This window comes from Ranitomeya variabilis, chromosome 7, assembly GCF_051348905.1.
Source record: "Ranitomeya variabilis isolate aRanVar5 chromosome 7, aRanVar5.hap1, whole genome shotgun sequence".
Classification (NCBI taxonomy): Eukaryota; Metazoa; Chordata; class Amphibia; order Anura; family Dendrobatidae; genus Ranitomeya; species Ranitomeya variabilis.
The window spans coordinates 102,917,882-102,941,201 of record NC_135238.1 but is presented as its reverse complement, the minus strand read 5'-3'; the positions used below and the strand labels follow the sequence as shown (position 1 = coordinate 102,941,201).

The 23,320-nt window shown below is 40.6% G+C and overlaps 1 protein-coding gene across 1 annotated transcript in view; it reads right to left on the bottom strand.

Annotated features, from left to right (window-relative positions):
* PGAP1 (post-GPI attachment to proteins inositol deacylase 1) overlaps positions 1 to 23,320 on the bottom strand; it is a 1,745,445-nt gene that overhangs the window by 211,883 nt on the left and 1,510,242 nt on the right. The window contains exon 24 of the mRNA XM_077275621.1: positions 15,880 to 15,930. Coding sequence (XP_077131736.1) covers positions 15,880 to 15,930 — 51 coding nt within the window. The remainder of the gene's footprint in view (positions 1 to 15,879; positions 15,931 to 23,320) is intronic.

Genomic DNA, 23,320 nt, shown 5'->3' with positions numbered 1-23,320 from the left:
CCAGCCTGTAGCTGGGCTTTCAAGGAGACCATGATTTTTGCTATATACAGCAATACTATGCTATTACTGTATACATCATAAGCGATCAAACAATCACAGGTTCAAGTCCTTTAAGGGTCTAACAAAAAAGATAAAAAAGTTTTAAAAACTCTAAAGAATTAACACAAAAGGTTTGAATCACCACACTTTTCCCCTATTAAAAATTCATATACCGTATTTTTGGGACTATTTGACACACTTTTTTCCTCCAAAAATCACACTAATCGCGTCACCGCGCCCTCTGACCTGAGCGTCAGTGCAGAGGATGCAGATAACGCAGCGGCGGACGGCGACGGTGGAACGGGGAGCAGGTGAATATCGCGCACTGCTTATACTCACCTGCTCCTGGCGAGGTCCCCGCTTCCCCGGCGCCGGCAGCTTCGTCCTGTAGTGAGCGGTCACATGGTACCGCTTATTACAGTAATGAATATGCGGCTCCACCCCTATGGAAGTGGAGTGGGGTCCATATTCATACCTGTAATGAGCAGTACCATGTGACCGCTCACTACAGGAAGAAGCTGCCGGTGTCGGGGAACCAGGGACCGCGCCAGGAGCAGGTATGCTTAGACAGCTGCCACTCCACCTCTCCTGCCGATCCCTGGCTATGACTCGAGTATAAGCCGAGAGGGGCAATTTCAGCATAAAAAAATGGGCTGAAATTCTCGGCTTATACTCGAGTATATACGTTAACTGACTTGGAGGACCGGAATAGATGGAATAATCTAAAGTTAAGAGGCATTCCCGAAACCATCCCCCAAAACTAGCTTCTAACCTATACTAAGAGCTTAGAAGAAAAAATTTGGCACTCTCGAATATCATGCAGAAATCAAAGATTAAGGTTTTATTATTGATCCACTGTTGACAAAAAATCGTTGACGTTTCATCAGAACTCTGATAAATGAACATAAAGAGTACGTATCGGTATAGTACATGAAGTATTGGAAAGCCATACATAATTAAAATACACTTACTCAAGTTCCGACAACGAGAGATTCTCAAACAGGAGGGGGCCTTTTTTAGGCAACAAGAAAAGACGGTCACCAAGAAGAAGACAAGGAGGGGCGGAGAATGGACAAGGAACATCTTCCACAACAATCCAAAGGAGATCCCAGGTAGGGACACATCTTTAATTATTAATATCTCTTCTAAGGCTTTAAGTCCCCCCCAGATGTCTCTGTTACATAAAGGACTCTCTTTTTGTCCATCTTATAGATTGGACACATTTCAGTTGGATATGGACTTACAACGGTTTTATAGATCTCTTAGACTTAAAGTTTTCTTTGATAAATCTGGTGACAAAAATGTATCTGTGCCTCTTCCCTTGACCACCTCTCCCATCAATCTACAGTATTTGAGCATTAAAACTAAGAGTAGCTTTATGCCTCCTAAAAATGATCATCCCGTAGAAACTTTCATTGAGCTAATTGATAGGGATGTTGAGCTGTTTAAACAAGATATTTCTAGAGGCAAGTTGCATTGCCCCTCTAACATGACTAGTCTCGAACAACAGGCCCTAGACTTCCTTATTATAGACACGGAACTGGTAGTGAAACCCGCCGACAAAGGTGGGGCCATCGTGGTCATGGACCAGAAAGATTACTTGGCTGAAATCCATCAACAATTGGCAGACCGTACTGTTTATGAACTTCTCTCTTACAATCCCACCTCATCTATTGCCAATAAAATCAATAGCACTATTGAAAACTATTTACATAACACTATAGATAAGAACGTCTATGATTTTTTGATCAACCATTACCCAATAACACCCGTCTTTTATGTACTCCCAAAAGTACATAAACGACTAGACAAACCTCCAGGAAGTCCTAATGTCGCCTCCACAGACTCTATTTTATCTCCACTATCCATATTAATAGAGAAGATACTCGCACCCATGGTCAGATTTACCAACTCCTTCATTTTAGACACAGGTGACTTCATTAACATTATTAAAGAAATCAGACAGATCCCATGTGACTCTATCCTGGTCACATGGGATGTCAATAGCCTATATACTTCTATAAAGCATGAGAAAGGACTAACAGTGGTCCATGAATTACTTAATGGTTCAGCACTGGATGAAAACACAATTAGATTTTGCATGGAACTCCTCAATCTGATACTTCGGGAAACATTTTTTCATGTTTGGTGATGACTTTTTCTTGCAGAAACAAGGTACAGCAATGGGGTCCAATGTGGCCCCGCCATATGCAAATTGCTTTATGGCCTTTTTTGAGGAACATTTTGTATACCCCAACACATACTTTAAAAATGATGTTATGTTATGGCGTTGATTCATCGACGATATCTTCTGCATATGGCGGGGAGCATTGGATTCTCTTCTTTCCTTTCACACGTATCTTAACCAAATCTGGCCAGAGTTACAGTTCACGATACACTATAACTTGGATTCAGTGAGTTTTTTAGACACCAGGATCGTCAAAGAGCCTAATGGTCTTCTAGAAATCGACTTACATGTCAAGGAGACGGACCGCAACAGTCTCCTTTTATTCTCGAGTTGTCTCCCTAGAGCTACCAGAGAGTCTCTCCCCCTGTCACAATTCAACAGAGTGACTAGAATTGTATCTAACCTGGTCACGCGAGAAACCAGACTTAATGAAATACAAAAAAAAATTCCAGATAGGGGTTACCCCACTAGACTTAACAAGATATGTATACCACTAGAAAAACCGCCTAAAGAACCCCTTTCAGGTACAAGATTGCCATTTATTCATACCTTTCACCCCTTTATGTACCGATTACATAAGAACATCAGAAAACACTGGAACATACCGAAGACAGACTAGTTATCCAAAAATTAATGAATTCCATGTTCCATTTCTACCCTGCTTTAGAAGACCCACCAACCAGCGAGATAGGTTGGTACGGGCGGATGTTGGTTCTACCAAGAGATTGCCTTTACAAACTTTTCTGGATACTCCAAAAAGAGGCACCTTCCCATGTCTTCATTGCCCACAATGTGGGAATGTACAAAAAGGTGAAATATTTTTTCACCCCCATACGGGCAAAGGTATCAAAAGTGGGGGCTTCTATAAATGTGAGTCATCCTTTGTTGTCTATGCTGTGAAGTGCCCTTGCGGTCTCGTATAGGTTGGGGAAACCACCCAGCATGTGCGAGACCGCATTTCACAGCACAAATCAAGCATACGCTGTGGTAAGACGTATCTTCCTCTACCACATCATTTTGTGCAAAAAAACATAACATTTCTCAGTTACGTTTCCAGGTATTGGAGCAAATCCCTTACCCTAGAAGAGGTGGCAATAGGGATAAAACTCTCAAGCAACACGAGGCATTTTGGATTAATAAGTTAGACACCTTGGAACCGCGAGGACTAAATAGGGATTATAATATCTCTAGTTTTATTTTAAATGCCCTGAGTGTTATTACTCTCATTTTGTCTTATAGACACGAATAAACTGAGACTATATGCTGTGCTGCATAGAAGGGTATAATTCTCTAATTTTCTGCTTTGGCTAATTTTATTTCCAATTTTTATTATTATTTCTATTTTTTATATTTTTATAAACTTCATCTAAAAATTATTTTTCCTCTAATCATTAGTTTTCTAGCTCTTATAAAAAAATGTTTTAATTTTTATTACATTAATTTTTATTTCATTATTTTTATTACATTATTTTCGGTTTTTCATTAACAATTTTTTCCTTTCATTTCATTTTATTTTTATTAATATTTTTATTAGTATTTTTTGCCAGTTTTCATCCTATCTTCCCAGTCCAATGCATATTACTAATTATTCTCTTTTTTTCCTCTAGGTAAGCTTGGAGCTCTTCATTCTACAGAGAATCTTCTATATATCCTTTAATAAATCGTCAATATTAACAATAGTTTTCCCCTTTCAGTAGTGGTTCACAACCTTGCGTATACAATATAGAGATTGCATTTATGTTTCCGGGGAAACCTCCCTCTCCTGGTCTTCTGTATGATTACAGAAGCCCATTACGTCACTTCCGGTGACGTGTTCTACCCACAGTGAGGCGGCACCATAACATCTTACATGCTGTACAGAGAGGAGTATTTTTTCTCCTGGACGGTCCCGCCACGTCACTTCCTGTGACGCCACATCACTGGGAACTTCGGGTCTCGTGGTCTTATGGCGCTAGACGCGCCAGGTATGGGGCTATACCGCCTATATAAATAAACACTCTGACACCATACACACATCGCTACATTCTCCTGCACGTCAGTGCCATTATCCTAAGTACCCCAGTATGCGACACCACTTGGTGAGTCCGGTCTCCCAGCAGGGACCCATGTATTCCCTAGTACAGTATGCTATGTGAGCCCTCATGTTTATCCCTTGCTATACTGATTGAATGTGTATATGTCTTTTTCTTCTAGCTTTAAGACTCAATTGTGCGATCCATGTACACTGAAGACAAATGTATGTTACTATATACGTATGCATTAGTATCTTATCTCTCCCTATTATTCTATAGATGTTATCTATTTTCGCTTGCGATTGCTATCAGATATATCTTTGTAATCCCATATTACTTTACGGCTCATAGCCATATCTTGTAATGTATATTTTACATAATCTTTGATGTTCTACTTCCCGTTATTGGTACTATTCCATGATTTAAAACCAACTTTAGTAATCCTAATATTATGCTTTCTATTATCTTATTTATTTATTTTCTTTTTCCACTGCTGTGTATTTTAATTATGTATGGCTTTCCAATACTTTATGTACTATACTGATACATACTCTTCATGTTCATTTATCAGAGTTCTGATGAAGGTCTAGGTATTGGCCGAAACGTCAATGATAAAAATCAATAATAAAACCCTAATCTTTGATTTCTGCATGATATTCGAGAGTGCCAAATTTTTATTTTCTTCTATATTGGGAGTGGTATCCTATTTGTGCACCTCATTTTTACAGAGTACCATGTGTTAGGGCTAGCGGAACGCACCAAATGAATATATAGATTTTATTATGATAGATGCGTTCGCAGCCCGGGGTCCACCGTGCAGGAGAACCTGCTGCTAGCAAATAGCGGAACTATATGACGGTGTTAGCTAACTCTGTTACTTCACAGAGCAGCCGTGAACTCAAAGCACTGCGCCCTGTAAGACTCCACAGAGGCACAGGCTAACTGCCTAAACGAGAGCAGTCAGTGGTCATGCATGCACACGAAAATCCTCGCCGGAGGTGCCAGCATTCTAAGGGTTTATTTCGGCCAGGTCCCTGAATATCCAAGCATACAAACTCCTCGCCGGAGATGCCAGCATTCTAGGGGCTTATTTCAGCCGGGTCCCTGAACACACTCATACAAGACCACACTGGCGCAAAGTACATAAATAAAGAGCAATACTAGCACATGGCTGTGCGGCCATGCGAGCCTTAAATAGCTGCAGCACATACAGGACCTTCCTGGAAGGACCAATGAGAGGCTGCCACAGAGCGTGAGCACCTACAGGACCTTAGCTGCAGTGTAGATCATGTGACCCTCAATCTCCACTGAGAGATCTTACTCTGGGCATGCTCAGAATGAGAAAAACAGGACTTAAGGTACCTTCACACTAAGCGACGCTGCAGCGATACAGACGATGCCGATCGCTGCAGCGTCGCTGTTTAGTCGCTGTGTGGTCGCTGGAGAGCTGTCACACAGACGGCTCTCCAGCGACCAACGATGCCAAAGTCCCCTGGTAACCAGGGTAAACATCGGGTTACTAAGCGCAGGGCCGTGCTTAGTAACCCGATGTTTACCCTGGTTACCAGCGTAAATGTAAAAAAAAAACAAAACCACACACTCACATTCCGGTGCCCGGCGTCCGCTTCCCTGCACTCCTCCTGCATCCTGTGTCAGCGCCGAACATCTCTGGCATCTCCCACAGAGCACAGCGGTGACGTCACCGCTCTGCTTTACGCCCGGCACTTACACAGGATGCAGGAGGAGTGCAGGGAAGCAGACACCGGGCACCGGAATGTGAGTATGTGTTTTTTTTTTTTTCATTTACGCTGGTAACCAGGTAAACATCGGGTTACTAAGCGCGACCCTGCGCTTAGTAACCCGATATTTACCCTGGTTACCAGTGAAGACATCGCTGGATCGGTGTCACACACACCGATCCAGCGATGACAGCGGGAGATCCAGCGACGAAATAAAGTTCTGGACTTTCAGCAACGACCAGCGATATCACAGCAGGATCCAGATCGCTGCTGCCTGTCAAACACAACGATATCGCTATCCAGGACGCTGCAACGTCACGGATCGCTAGCGATATCGTTTAGTGTGAAGGTACCTTTAGTCCCAGAAGCGTCTGCTCGCCGCTGCCCAGCACTGACTTCAATGGCAGAAGCAGGAAAAGCAGCAGTAACTCTCTGTACAGAGTCAGACTGAGCGAGACGCTGGGACCGACGTCTCTGCTGAGCAGACTCCACTGTGGCAGGAGAAGAATGGGAGTCCGCAGCGGAGATGGCCCGAGATTCCCAGAGACGGGAACTCGACCCCTAACACCATGCAATTCCCCTTCGTAGTCTATACTAAGAGCTTGTTCAAAAAATTGTTTAACACTCTAACTGACCTGGAATTGAACGTTGATCGAATCCACCGCCTCCCATGTCATTACGGTATTCATTAGGGCAAACCCAGGGACACGATTTTATGCATACATTTCTTAGAAACCAAAGAAAAAATTCTAAACACCATTAGATAGAGAGAGGCTCCTTCCCTGATCCTTACAAGCACATTAAAATCTTCTCTGACTATTCCAAAGCAACCATGGATGCCAGGAAGACTTTTAAAGAGGTTACTTCCAGACTTAGGGAATTTGGAGTCGCTTAAAGATGGGGTTTCCAAACGAAACAAATAGTCAAAAAAAGAAGGAAAAAACAACACACTTAATTCACACAAAGAGGGACTACGGTTTATTAACTTTCTCCAGGAAGAACCAGCATTTAAAGACAATGGGTAGACAATAGATTACAGGTGGTAGCCTATGCTGACACTATTATTATTCCCTCTGTGTCATGTCGGACGCTGTTCAGACCAGGTTGTTCGACAGACAGCGGTAGTTCCGCTTTTGACCACTATGTTCTCATTGGCGTCGGCTAGATTTTATCATGCTTGGATTGGAAGCTGGGCCATGCCCATTGCCTTTAAATAGTTCTCCTGAACATTGGGCGTCACCGATTATAGCTTCTCTCTTGTGCGTTGTTATCTCGGTCTGGAGTGGTGAGCTGGTAGTTGGAGATTCGTTGCTGGTGGTGTATTTTCCTTTGTCTTATTTACTCCTTCCTATATTTGTATTTATTTTGCCCTGCACATTTATAGTGTATTCCTGAGTGACTGCGGCGTGGTGTATATTTTCCATTATCCTTGTCTGTGCTGACTGTGGGTATTGGTGTATTACCTCTTCACTGGGTTGTGGGCGGAGGTTTCAGCCTAGGGTTGAAACAGGAGACAGGGTGAGGTTCGAGGCCTGGACATGCACACCATCAGTGTAAACTTCAGGTATTCAGGTAGAGGGTCAGTCAGGATTTCCCTAGTCTGAGGGAAATTGCAGGGGCCCGGGTTATTAGCTCTTGCCCACCTAGTCTCCCCGTGACACTCTGTTACCACCATTTTCTATTTAAAATTTTTTGCAATAGAGCCAATAAACCTCCAATAATGAGGTACTTTTGTGGGATCTCAGCCAGAGTGTTCTTTTTTCCTCCGAACATAGGAGAGATACCATCATGGGTGGATTCCTCCAGGAGAACCTGTGTGAATAACTCTATTTTTTCTGTTTTTTCTATGTACATTCTTTTCAATTAGTTAGGTCTAGTTTGACACAGGCTGTATTTTTTTTTTTTTTTAGTGTGTAACTGTGTTACTACTGTTCGTCTTCACTTTACATTCATAGTTATATAACTCTCCACAGACTTACGAAAATTAAAATCTCATCATATAATGTTAAGGGATTTAGCAGCCCTAATAAAAGATACACATTATGGAGAGAAATCAAACATAATCAAGCTGATCTGGTCTGCTTACAGGAAGTGAAAATGGCAAGAGACAATCATCCTAACCTCCACCACAGAAACTACCCACACATATTCAAATTGCTTAATACCTCCAAAAAGGCAGGTGTTGTTACTATTATAGGTACAGTAGCTCTGTCCCATTTCAATTTGTCGAAGAGGTGACTGACTTCTTGGGGAGATTTCACATTCTCATCTGTCAATTGAATAATACGTATTGTACGGTGGTAAACATTTACATCCCTAATAAAAGACATATCTCATTGTCAGTGAAGAGGTATTGGTGTATTACCTCTTCACTGGGTTGTGGGCGGAGGTTTCAGCCTAGGGTTGAAACAGGAGACAGGGTGAGGTTCGAGGCCTGGACATGCACACGATCAGTGTAAACTTCATGTAGAGGGTCAGTCAGGATTTCCCTAGTCTGAGGGAAATTGCAGGGGCCCGGGTTATTAGCTCTTGCCCACCTAGTCTCCCCGTGACACTCTGTTACCACCATTTTCTATTTAAAATTTTTTGCAATAGAGCCAATAAACCTCCAATAATGAGGTACTTTTGTGGGATCTCAGCCAGAGTGTTCTTTTTTCCTCCGAACATAGGAGAGATACCATCATGGGTGGATTCCTCCAGGAGAACCTGTGTGAATAACTCTATTTTTTCTGTTTTTTCTATGTACATTCTTTTCAATTAGTTAGGTCTAGTTTGACACAGGCCGTATTTTTTTTTTTTTTAGTGTGTAACTGTGTTACTACTGTTCGTCTTCACTTTACATTCATAGTTATATAACTCTCCACAGACTTACGAAAATTAAAATCTCATCATATAATGTTAAGGGATTTAGCAGCCCTAATAAAAGATACACATTATGGAGAGAAATCAAACATAATCAAGCTGATCTGGTCTGCTTACAGGAAGTGAAAATGGCAAGAGACAATCATCCTAACCTCCACCACAGAAACTACCCACACATATTCAAATTGCTTAATACCTCCAAAAAGGCAGGTGTTGTTACTATTATAGGTACAGTAGCTCTGTCCCATTTCAATTTGTCGAAGAGGTGACTGACTCCTTGGGGAGATTTCACATTCTCATCTGTCAATTGAATAATACGTATTGTACGGTGGTAAACATTTACATCCCTAATAAAAGACATATCTCATTTTTAAATAAATTGTTAAAGTCAATAAAATCAAGAATGGAGATGTAATACTGTTAGGTGACTTTAAAATTGTCCCTGATAGTGGCTTCGACTCCTCTTCATTGGTTCGCCATAAAGCCCTGTAACTTAAAAATTGGCTTATCCAGAACGAGTTTTTTGACATTTTCCGCTGCTTGAATACCTCCTCACGTGAGTATTCTCACTACTCGGACATTCACAAGACATCCTCTCGTATAGAACTAATGCTCACTGATATTTTTACTCTATCCAAATTCAAAAGTATTACATTTCTAAAAAAAAACTTTTCTCAGATCAATCCCCTGTTCTAGCTGAATTTTTAATAGGACCTCCTATCGAGAATACTTTCCTATGGAAGTGTAACCCCACTCTTTTCAAAATCCCAGAATCCAAATCAGAAATAGAAAATATAATCAACAATTACTTCACAGAGAATACCTCTGATGAAATTAGTCCCTTTACTCTCTGGAACGCCCACAAAGCCGTCCTCAGAGGGAGCCTTATCCAAATTTTATCCAGATATAAAAAAATAAAGAAAAAATCATTAACTTACAGACACAAATTAGTATGAAAGAAGATAAACAAAATAATTTAAACGTACCATCTTCTGCTATTCACTTGTAAATTTTAAAACTCAGGCAGGAACTGAGAACCAAGTTTAAAATGTACTCTTCCATCAATAAGCCAACAAGATTTATGATGTCGAGATTGAAAAAAAGAGCATATTAATAGAAGAATTGTCAAGATAACATCCCTCTCAGGCGAGTCCATGGTTCACCCAAAAGATATAGTTAGCACATTTGCCGAATTTTTTCAAAATTTGTATAATCTGAAAGACAACCTCTCTACTCCTATTGTAGATCCCGATTCTATAGATGCTGTTTACTCCAATCTAAACCTTCCCAAAATAGATCCATTGGATCTAGACTTTATCAATAGACTGTTTACTGAGGAGGAAATAGTTAATACCATCCGCAAATTAAAACCCCAAAAATCCCCAGGTCCAGATGGATTCTCCAATGAATATTTTATTTCATTTTCAAATATTTTAGCACCCCACTTAGTTCCGGTCTTTAAATTGGCTTCTTCTCTGGGCTCATTTCCTAAAGAGATGCTTGAAGCCAATATCATCATGATCCCGAAATCTAAAGGGGATCCAGAGAGAATACAAAATTATAGGCCCATTTCTCTTATTAATTTGACATCAAGATTTACTCAAAGATTCCGGCAGAACGTTTAAAAAATATACTCCCATACATAATAAAAGATGACCAAATAGGATTTATAAAAGGGCGACAAGCACCAGATGTGACCAGGAGGTTAATAAACTTGATAAATCTGTTGAAATCTACAAACTCCCAAGCAACTTTCCTAACACTAGACGCCGAAAAGGCCTTTGACAGGCTAAACTGGGCATACCTAAAGGCGACTCTCTATAAATTTTGTTTTAATGACTATTTTATTTCCTCAAATTTAGCCCTATATTCATGCCCTAATGCAAATATTTACACAAATATTTTTTTTCGAAATCTATCCCCATCACTAACAGCACGAGACAGGAGTGCCCGTTATCTCCTCTTCTGTTCGTTCTCGCCATAGAACCCCTTGCAGAAAGAATTAGGCTGAATAGGTCAATTCTGGGATTCAATTTTCCCGACTGTCTTTTTAAAATTAGCTTGTTCGCCGACGATCTTTTCCTAACAACGACAGATCCTATAAACTCCATCAGGGCCCTAACTCTAAAATTGGAGCCTTTTTCTAAAGTTTAATACTTCAAGATAAATTCTCAAAAGTCCAAAATACTCAATTTTAACTCCTTTCTGACATCTGACAGACTATCCCGTCGAGGTGGGCTGGGCCCGTATGACCGATGGAATAGTACGTCATGGACGATGAGCCGCGCTCACGGGGGGAGCGCGGCTTGGTATCAGCTGATTATAACAGTTGTCATCCGGCACTATGTGCCAGGAGCGGTCACGGACCACTCCCGGCACATTAAGCCGCGGTACACTGCGATCAAACATGATCGTAGTGTTCCAGCGGCATAGGGAAGCATCGCGCAGGGAGGGGGCTTCCTGCATGCTTCCCTGAGACCCTCAGAACAATGCGATGTGATCGCATTGTTCAGAGGGTCTCCTATGTTCTCCTCACTGCGAGCCCCCAGATCCAAGATGGCCACAGGGTCCTGCAGGGAGGTGGCTTCACGGCGCCTGTTAATTAGGGTTAGTGTTAGTGGTATGTTCAGATTAGGGGTGTGGTTAGGATTATCGTTAGGGTTGAGATTAGGGGTGTGTTGGGATTAGGGGAGTGATTAGGGTTGGGATTAGGGTTAGGGGTGTGTTGGGTTAGGGTTGGAGTTAGAATTGGGGGGTTTCCACTGTTTAGGCACATCAGGGGCTCTCCAAACACGATATGGTGTCTAATCTCAATTCCAGCCAATTCTGAGTTGAAAAAGTCAAACGGTGCTCATTCTCTTCCGAGCTCTGCCATGCGCCCAACCAGTGGTTTACCCTTACACATGGGGTATCAGCATACTCAGGACAAGTTGCACAACAACTTTCGGGGTCCAATTTCTCCTGCAAACCTTGGGAGGATAAAAAAAATTGTGGGTGAAAATATGATTTTTGTGAAAAAAATATGATTTTTTATTTTTACGGCTCTACATTATAAACTTCTGTGAGGCCCTTAGGGGTTCAAAGTGCTCACCACACATTTAGATAAGTTCCTTTGGTGGTCTAGTTTCCAAAATGGCATCACTTGTGGGGGGTTTCCACTGTTTAGGAACATCAGGGGCTCTCCAAACACGATATGGCATCTGATCTCAATTCTAGCCAATTCTGCGTTGAAAAAGTAAAATGGTGCTCCTTCCCTTCCGAGCTCTGCCATGCACCCACAAAGTGGTTTACCCCCACATATTGGGTATCAGCGTACTCAGGACAAATTGCACAACAACTTTTGGTGTCCAATTTCTCCTGTTACCCTTGGTAAAATAAAACAAATTGGATCTGAAATTATTTATTTGTGAAAAAAATTTAAATGTTCATTTTTTTTTAAACACTCCAAAAATTCCTGTGAAGCACCAAAAGGGCTAATCAACTTCTTGAATGTAGTCTTGAGCACCTTGAGGGGTGCAGTTTTTAGAATGGTGTCACTTTTTCATATTTTCTATCATATAGACCCCTCAAAGTGACTTCAAATGTGATGTGGTCCCTTAAAAAAAATGGTGTTGTAAAAATGAGAAATTGCTGGTCAACTTTTAACCCTTATAACTCTAACAAAATAACATTTTGGTCCCAAAATTGCACTGATGTAAAGTAGACATGTGGAAAATTTTACTTATTAAGTATTTTGTGTAACATATCTCTGTGATTTAAGGGCATGAAAATTCAAATTTGGAAAAAGGCAACATTTCCAAAAAATTTCAATTTTTTTTCACAAATAAACGCAAGTAATATCAAATAAATTTTACCACTACCATAAAGTACAATATGTCACGAGAAAACAGTGTCAGAATCACTGGGATCCGTTGAAGCGTTCCAGAGTTATAACCTCATAAAGGGACAGTGGTCAGAATTGTAAAAATTGGCCCAGTCATTAACATGCAAAGCACCCTTGGGGTAAAGGGGTTAATATGAACGAGGCAGAGATTGTTGATTTGAGGGAGAAAACTGATTTTGCACTGGAAGAGAAATAAATTGTCTATCTAGGCATCATTGTTACAAATAAGCTACACCCTACTGTTGATGCAAATCTAGACAATATTATAAAAACTTTCTCTGTCGACTTTACTAATCTTGAGCACTCCGATCTCTCCCTGTTAGGCAAAATATTGGCAGTTAAATCTTTTATTCTACCCAAAATCCTTAACATATTTAGGACTCTTCCAATAATTATTCCTCCTTGGCTTATTTTTAAGATTCAAGACATTATCATCTCCTTCATTTGGAGTGGGAAAAGGGGCTAAAGTGGCAGTTGAAACATTGAACAAACGTAAATGTAATGGAAGTTTTTGTTTACCAAATATATATGCTTATTACCTTGCATCCCTGGTTAAACATAGCTGGCATTGGTTCAACGACCAATCTCACCCTGCGTGGTTCATCTTAGAATCTGTTTACAGCGGCCATAGATCTATTTGAGATATGTTTTTCAATGTCTTAATTCAATCTCCGCAAAAAGAATCTTCAAACCCAATTTTTCAAGCTTTAATTCATGGCTGGAAAATACTCATTAAACCTTCTAAAAACTTCACTAAGGTTGAACAAATCAAAAAACTTCCTATACCTTTTCTCACTTCTATTTACACTTTCTCTCTACCAGATATTTGGACCAAGTCAGGGATAAAAAAAAGGGGATATTTACGACGGCGACAACTTTCTCTCTTTTAGAGAAATCAAAACCAAGTACAACCTTCCTTACTCTGAATTGGTGTTATTCACATTCGTAAAGGATTGTATTCGAAAGCTTTTTAATAATAAAACAACGAATATTGAAAATATTTGAAGTCTAAAAAATCTCTACAACTACTTTAACAAACATCTTACCACTCTTAAGAATATATATACTGTATATGAAAAGGTGGGAGGCTGACCTTAATATTAATCTTCAGACTGATCAATAGGACAGTGCTATCAATGCTACCTATGCCTCTAATATCTCAATGACTCTACATGAGTCTTTCCTTAAACTGTTGTCAAGGTGGTACTATACCCCTATTAGACTATCTATAGGAAAAAAAATGGAGACACAAAGCGCAAAATAGGGTCTTATCCTTTAGATAACCAAGAGAGCTTTCTTAGAATTGCTCACCTGATTTTGTTGAATGAAGAGCATGTAACAATTTCGGCTGCTGCAGATCCACAAGCCGATCAACGGCCGTATGACAATATAAACTGTGCAGGAGGTGTGGGTTAAATCCGCGCTGCCTTAATGATGAAGTTCCAAGGATAATAAATTTAAAAGGTGGTTTATTCAACGCGTTTCAAGGTCAGTGCGACCTCTTCTTCAGGAAATTCCACATACAACATACCGTATGTTGTATGTGGAATTTCCTGAAGAAGAGGTCGCACAGTTCCTATTAGACTATAACATATAAGTCCTGATCATTCACCACTATGTTGGATTAACTGCGGACTGCAGGGCAACCTTTACCACATATTTTTGGGGTGCTCTAACGTTAATTCACTGTGGATGAACGTTTCACAACATTAATTCTTTCACTAACAATTGCTTTAGGGCACTTCTCTCTATCAACATCGAGCACTTGGATTCTTCAATCAAATATATCATCATCCACATTTTTTAGTAGTTAAGAATAAGCTTAGCTTATTGGTGGAAAAAAACTGAAATGCCCAAATTTACAGACATACTAGATAAACTTCACCAACACAGCTCTCTAGAGTGGAGGTTCGCTATTAATAATAATGGCATAAATACAATAGCAAGTGGGAGATATGGAACTTAAAATTTTGTAATTCGTGAGCTACCTGTAAGATCTGTGTGGACGAAATTGGACCAGTAGATTTATTTACCTATACTTTCTCATTTGTCTACATCTTCTGTTAACCATAATTAAGTTTTGTTCTTTGGTTAAAATAAAAAAAAATCCTTTCTTGGCGCTTCCGGAAGACAAGGATAGTTTAGAAGTTGAGATAATTTGCTTAGTACCAAATTTATTGGGACACTTTAATAAGAACAAAACAATTTTGTTTTTGTTAAAGTGTCCTAATAAATTTGATACTAAGCAAAATTATCTCAACCTCTAAATTATCCTTGTGTTCTGGAAGCGCCAAAAAAGGATTTTTTTTACCATTGTATTCACATGCAATCCTTGGATTAAGGCTGGCATAGATCCTGCAATTGTGCTGCATACCGGAAGATTACAAGGAGTGGATCCATCACAAGGATCAATTGAATGTACATACAAGACATACAAAGGGTGAGTGCAACAATATATATTTTCTCACGGAGAATATACACCTACACTTAGACTTAGACACTGCGCCCCTTGTCTCCCTTTTATATATCTTTCCAATATCCTTGTGTGAGTTTTGTACTTGCTCAGGAGTATAGTTTCTTGTGGTAACTTTGCTACTCTGCCATTTGGAGATATTTTGTCAGAGTTCTCTAATTTTTACTGACTCCTTCCCTTTCCCAATGTTATCCCTCTCCCCTTCCCCCTTTGTAAAAAATTATATAAAAAACATATAAAAACAAATACTGAGGTAAAATACTGACCAAATACTGAACGTGTGAATGTGGTCTTATTCATGGATTGAGATTATCACTCCATTTTTCATCTTACTTCAACACTGAAGTAGTAAACTACAATTATGTTTTTCTTCCTTATGTGAATTGAGTGTGCACAATGACAACCTATCCTTAGGCTGTTAAAGGCTAAAATGGTGCTACTTGGCCAGCCCTCATCCTTTACACTGGTTGCTATAGCCCTTCACTAAGCCATACGATGTGATAGCTGCAAGGCATTATGGGGACACTGAGGCCCTTTATCCCCCTCTGAGTCTTTAGCAGTGTGTGAAAAGGAATTGAGACCCGAAGATGATGCTCCCCTCATTTGTAGTTGGTGCACATTGTGTGTTGAACTAGTGTTCTATGGAAGACTTGTATAGCTGACAGAGGATAAACGATACTTACTATGTTTTTTGAACTTGAGAGTCTCCATAGATTAGCCTGCAGCTTTGCAACCTGGGAATACATAATGCATATTTTATTTACAAAACTACAATACTACGTACATTTACACAAACAAATGTTCAGCTGTAGATATGCATGTTGAAAAACCATTACTGGTCATTAGGTGTCTCTCTTGTTAGCTAGTGACTGTTGTACAGACGGATCAGTCTATGGTTAAAGGGGTTGTCTGGCCTTAGGGTACAAGTCTGCAGTGACTGCAGAATTGTGAATCCTTACATCACGCAAATTGTGCACAGTGAAAATTATCCGATGATGGCAAGCATGTTGGCACTAGTATTAGAATTGCAGACTAGATGTGCCCTAGTGTATTGATAGAGGCTGCACCTGTCTTGTTGGAATATGCAGTGCCTTGCGAAAGTATTCAGCTCCCTTGAACTTTTCAACCTTTTCCCAAATATCATGCTTCAAACATAAAGATACCAAATGTAAATTTTTGGTGAATAATCAACAACAAGTGGAACACAATTGTGAAGTTGAACGAAATGTATTGGTTATTTTAAATTTTTGTGGAAATTCAAAAACTGAAAAGTGGGGCGTGCAATATTATTCGGCCCTTTTACTTTCAGTGTAGCAAACTCACTCCAGAAGTTCATTGTGGATCTCTGAATGATCCAATGTTGTCATAAATGCCTAATGATGATAAATATAATCCACCTGTGCGTAATCAAGGCTCTGTATAAATGCACCTGCTCTGTGATAGTCTCAGGGATCTGTTTGAAGCACAGAGAGCATCATGAAGACCAAGGAACACAACAGGCAGGTCCTTGATACTGTTGTGGGGAAGTTTAAAGCTGGATTTGGATACAAAATGATTTCCAAAACTTTAAACATCCCAAGGAGCACTGTGCAAGCAATCATATTGAAATGGAAGGAGTATCATACCACTGCAAATCTGCCAAGACCCGGCCGTCCCGCTAAACTTTCATCTCAAATGCGGAGAATGGATAAAGCACCACCACCACCACCGATCCAAAATATGTGCAACAAGCAGGGTGGGACCAATAGTTAAAATTTAACTTTTAATGATTGTATATAAAAAATGGTGTAAAAAAACACTGGAAAAACAATAATTGGAACACACTAATTAACACTAAACTACATGCTAACAATACTAAACGGGTTAATCTACGATATTGTTCCAGAAGTTATAAAAAAACCTGTGTAGTAACGTAACTGGGTTAATTTATAACATAGTGTGTTACTTTTGGGCCGCAAATGGTCAGTCATACATTAGCAGTAAACGTTTTTTACTTTGATCATGCATTTATGATTGTTTCTATACAGGAGTATCATTGGGAACATGTGCTTCTTTGATTATTGTACTCTTGGTACTTTCTGTATCATAATTATTGCGGATTAATCTAGCCAGTTACGTTACTACACAGATTTTTGATAACTTCTGGAACAATACCGTAGATTAACCCGTTTAGTATTGTTAGCATGTAGTTTACTGTTAATTAGTGTGTTCAAATTATTGTTTTTCAGGTGTTTTTTACACAGTGTTTTAAATACAATCACTAAAAGTTAAATTTTAACTATTGGTCCCACCCTGCTTGTTGCACTCAAACAAGGATAAGACTGATCAGAGATGCAGCCAAGAGGCCCATAATCACTCTGGATGAACTGCAGAGATCTACAGCTGAGGTGGGACAGTCTGTCCATAGGACAACAATCAGTCGTACACTGCACAAATCTGACCTTTATGGAAGAGTGGCAAGAAGAAAGCCATTTCTCAAAGATATCCATAAAAAGTTTTGTTTAAAGTTTGCAACAAGCCATCTGGGAGACACACCAAACATGTGGAAGAAGGTGCTCTGGTCAGATGAAACCAAAATCTAACTTTTTGGCAACAATGCCAAACGATATGTTTGGCGTAAAGGCAACACGGCTCATCACCCTGAACACACCATCCACACTGTCAAACATGGTGGTGGCAGCATCATGGTTTGGGCATGCTTTTTTTCAGCAGGGACAGGGAAGATGGTTAAAATTGATGGGAAGATGGATAGAGCCAAATACAGGACTATTCTTGAAGAAAACCTATTGGAGTCTGCAAAAGACCTGACACTGGGCCGGAGATTTGTCTTCCAACAAGACAATGATCCCAAACATACAGCAAAATCTACAATGGAATGGTTCACAAATAAACGTATCCAGGTGTAAGAATGGGCAAGTCAAAGTCCAGAACGCAATACAATCGAGAATCTGTGGAAAGAGCTGAAAACTGCTGTTCACAAACGATCTCCATCAAACCTCACTGACCTCGAGCTGTTTGTCAAGGATGAATGGGCAAGAATTTCAGTCTCTTGATGTACAAAACTGTAATCGCAGTAAAAGGTGGCGCAACAAATTATTAAATTAAAGGGGCCGAATAATATTGCACGCCCCACTGTTCAGTTTTTGAATTTCCACAAAGATTTAAAATAACCGATAAATTTCGTTCAACTTCATAATTGTGTTCCACTTGTTGATTCTTCACCAAAAATTTACATTTGGTATCTTTATGTTTGAAGCATGATATGTGGGAAAAGGTTGAAAAGTTCAAGGGAGCCGAATACGTTCGCAAGGTACTGTAGCTAGAAGAATGCAAATGGCATTTTTGCATCATAACTGCCTGCCCCCAGCGCTGGTATCAGAGACTCCTTAGGCCGAGATCACAGACAGCGAGAAACGGACGAGTCTTTAACAACCAAGCTCTGGCACCTGAACTCCAGAGCGGAGCGTGCGGCTGCATAGCAATACATGGAGCTGCACGCTCCGCTCCGGAGAGCCGGTGCCAGAGCTTGGTTTTAACCTGCGAGACCCGCACATATCTCACTGTAGTCTGACTCCAGCCTTAAAGCGTGCACAATGGGAGGATTCACAAATCTGCAGTCACATAGGCTACAAGTCTCCAGTTCTCTGAGTGCAAACAGCCCCTTTAAAGACAAACAGGACATATTACAGGAAGTAGGGGAATGACCCTAATGTAGCCCTACCAGCAGCTCCTGGCTTTTACAGAATTCCTCCTGCTGCATAACATCTCTCTATAGCACTCAGAAGGAAAGCTGCTGGGCTCTTAACAAGTCTGGAAATGTGTATGACTGTTTTGATTAGTCTTCCATATGTTATGTCATTCACTGTTGTTATATTTAACTGTCTGCCTGCATTTCATAGCAGGGCCACCATCAGGGCATTTCTGCCTTTACTGGCGTATAGGGCCAAGCTCGGACCAACCTATTTGCTTCTGCTCGCCGGGTCCCATGAGCAGGAATCAGCCAATTCAGTAACCGAAAGTGTGTTCTCGGACACATGTTCAGTTAAAATCTATTGCTGGTGGCTTCCTGCACAGCAAAAGTTAACAGCAGCCAGAAAAAGAGAGGCTGACAGCTGACGTCAGAGCGCATGTTGATGGCATATGACATCACTGCCATGTGCAGACGCATCCACGTCTCAAGTGGTTGAGGAAGAGGACGCCGCTGACCGTGGCCAGGAAAGGGAACCATTTTTTTATTTTTTGCATGGGGCCAAGATGGGAGATCATATGGGTCCTGAGGGCAGGATGGAGACACAAGAGGCCAGGATGGGAGATCATATGGGACCTGGGGGCAGGATAGAGACACAAGGGGATCAGGAATGAGACAAGAGGGCCCACAATCAGATACAAGGGGGGCAAGAAGTGCATTTAACAGCAGGGTGGATTGCTGCTGAGGGGGAAAAAATCTCTTTATATCTTCTGCTTAGCAAGTGTGAACGAGCCGAGTGTGACCGGAGCGTAAGTGTGAACGGTGGTAAGTGTGAACGGTGGTAAGTGTGAACGGTGGTAAGTGTGAACGGTGGTAAGTGTGAACGGTGGTAAGTGTGAACGGTGGTAAGTGTGAACGGTGGTAAGTGTGAACGGTGGTAAGTGTGAACGGTGGTAAGTGTGCGACTTGTGATTCAGCGACATCGGATTCAGGGAGTTCCAAGGGAGAAATTACTGAATTGTTATCTGTATTTTATTAATACTTTGCATTTATTTTTTATTTAACTTTTCTGTCTGGTGCAATCCCCATTAGGAAATGTGCTCCACTATTGTTAATGCCATCCAATGTACATCTTGCCACATGTATGCAATCCTTGATCAGCCGGTCGAGGGTGCATACTGCTGTGCGAGATGTGAGCACATTGTGCATTTGGAAGCCCAGATATTGGATCTAAATTTGCAGCTGGCAACACTGAGATCCATTGACAATATGGAAAGGAGACTTCTGCTCATTGAGCAGACGCTCAATGGGATAGATGGGAGGGAAGGTAGGATGGAACTGCAGGACAGTGAAGCAGCAAGCTGGATGACAGTTAGAAAGAGGGTAGAGGGAGGAGTGACAGGGAGGCTAGTCCTGATCTGGCACACCCTAATAAGTTTGCTAAGTTAGCAGATGAGGAGGGTAGCACTGCTGCAGAAAAGGCATGTCCTCTGAAAGCCGGAGGAGTGTCTGCTCCAGTAAGGAGGGAAATAGGAGTGCAGGGCAGGACAGACAGGTGCTGGTAGTGGGGGACTCAATTATTAGGGGAACAGATAGGGCAATCTTTCACAAAGACAGGGATCGTCGAACGGTGTGCTGCCTACCTGGCGCTCGAGCCCGACACATCCCTGATCGGGTTGACAGATTACTGGGAGGGGCTGATGAGGACCCAGCGGTCAAGGTGCACATTGGCACAAATGACAAAGTTACATGTATGTGGAAGGTCCTTAAAGATGATTTTAGGGAATTAGGCTGCAAGCTTAAAGCAAGGACCTCCAAGGTGGTACTTTCGAGACTACACAGGTCTCTTCATCAGGCAAAGACTAAAAGAAATTCTGAAGAATCACATATTTATGCACAACATAAAAGTGCATAAATATGTGATTCATCAGAATTTATTTTAGTCTTTGCCTGATGAAGAGACCTGTGTAGTCTCGAAAGCTTACAATTTGTTACCATCTTTTCAGTTAGCCATTAAAAAATATCAACCACTGAGGACGCTCAATTCTAAATATTTTTCTATCCACTGGCTAACACGGCACCAAGATATATATCTTTCCTGTATCATGATAGGGGTTAGTTATAGTCCAAAAATAATGGAAGCAACAGAGAATATCCTAGTAAAGCAAATAGATGAAACTTCGACTCAAGGAGAAGTCATTATTATGGGGGACTTCAACTACCCTGAAATACATTGTGGAACAGAAACCTGCAGTTCCAGCAAAGGTAATAGGCTTTTGACAACTATGAGAGACAATTACCTTTCACAACTGATTCAGGACCCAACAAGAAGGGGGGCACAGCTAGTCATAATATTAACCAACAGGCCAGACTGCATAGCAAATATAAGGGTTGGGGGTCACTTGGGGAATAGTGATCACAAAATAATAAGTTTTCATGTATCCTTTAATAAGATGTGTAGTAGAGGGGTTACAAGAACACTAAGCTTCAGGAGGGCAAATTTCCAATGGATGAGAGATGATCTTGGTGCAATTAACTGGGACGATATCCTGAGACATAAAAATACACAAAGAAAATGGGAGACGTTTGTTAGCATCCTGAATAGAATCTATGCGCAATATATACCGTATCGGAATAAACATACTAGAAATAGGAGGAAACCAATAAGGTTAAATAGAGCTGTAAGAGGCGCAATAAGTGACAAAAAGAAAGCATTTAGAGAATTAAAGGAAGTAGGTAGTGATGAGGCATTAAATAAATACAGAAATTTAAATAAATTCTGTAAAAAGAAAATCAAGGCAGCAAAGATTGAGACAGAGAGATTAAGAGAGAGTAACAATAATCCCAAAATATTCTCTAACTACACTAATAGTAAGAAACTAAAAAATGATAGTGTTGGCCCCCTTAAAAATAGCAAACACAAATAGAAAAAAAGCAGCATAGAGTCCAGGTAAATATACATATAACAAACTTTATTGATAATAATTCCAGGTTTAAAAACGACAGAGGGAAATACCCCGTGCTGCACTCAGCACGCATCTAAGTAACCAGGGGATAGGCGCCTATAATAAACATATATCAACATTACAACTGAAATAGGTATCAGATAATTAAAGTGACTGTGCAAATAAATAGGGTGCAAACACCTATATTAGACACAACAGGTCCATAGGATAATACATAAAGCACATTCACACTGCATAAGGAATAATATACATACCAGTCAGTGTAAGAGGAAATAGCGACGTAGACTGGCGCCTCACCCCTGTATCCCCCGACGCGCGTTTCGGCTATTGCCTTTTTCACCCCTTGAAAAAGGCAATAGCCGAAACGCGCGTCGGGGGATACAGGGGTGAGGCGCCAGTCTATGTCGCTATTTCCTCTTACACTGACTGGTATGTATATTATTCCTTATGCAGTGTGAATGTGCTTTATGTATTATCCTATGGAACTGTTGTGTCTAATATAGGTGTTTGCACCCTATTTATTTGCACAGTCACTTTAATTATCTGATACCTATTTCAGTTGTAATGTTGATATATGTTTATTATAGGCGCCTATCCCCTGGTTACTTAGATGCGTGCTGAGTGCAGCACGGGGTATTTCCCTCTGTCGTTTTTAAACCTGGAATTATTATCAATAAAGTTTGTTATATGTATATTTACCTGGACTCTATGCTGCTTTTTTTCTATTTGTGTTTGCTGGTTTAAATGCAGTGGTCCAATGTGTCCTTCTTTTTGGTCCCATTTTCTCTGCACTAAATATACCCTATTTGGGTTCTAATATGATGTTGGTGACCTCATATTGCTCCACCCTAGTGTTTTATTCCCCTTAAAAATAGTCTGGGTGAAATGGTGGATAAGGAAAAAGCCAATATGCAAAATTACTTTTTTTCATTGATATTTACACAAGAATATTCCATGGCAGATAAAATGACTAATGATAACAAAAATTCCCCATTAAATGTCACCTGCTTAACCCAGAAGGAAGTTCGGTGGCGTCTAAAAATCACTAAAATTGACAAATCTCCGGGCCCGGATGGGATTCACCCCCGAGTACTGCAGGAACTAAGTACAGTCATTGATAGACCATTATTTTTAATCTTTAAAGACTCCATAATAACAGGGTCTGTACCACAGGACTGGCGTATAGCAAATGTGGTGCCAATATTCAAAAAGATGAGAAAAACTGAACTTTGTAATAATAGGCCAGTAAGCTTAACCTCTTCTGTGGGTAATATCCTGGAGTGCATTCTAAGGGATGCTATGCTGGAGTATCTGAAGAGGAATAACCTCATGACCCAATATCAACATGGGTTTACTAGGGACCGTTCCTGTCAGACTAATCTGATCAGTTTCTATGAAGAGGTAAGTTCCAGACTGGACCAAGGAAACGCAGTGTATATGGACTTTTAAAAAGCTTTTGATACGGTGCCA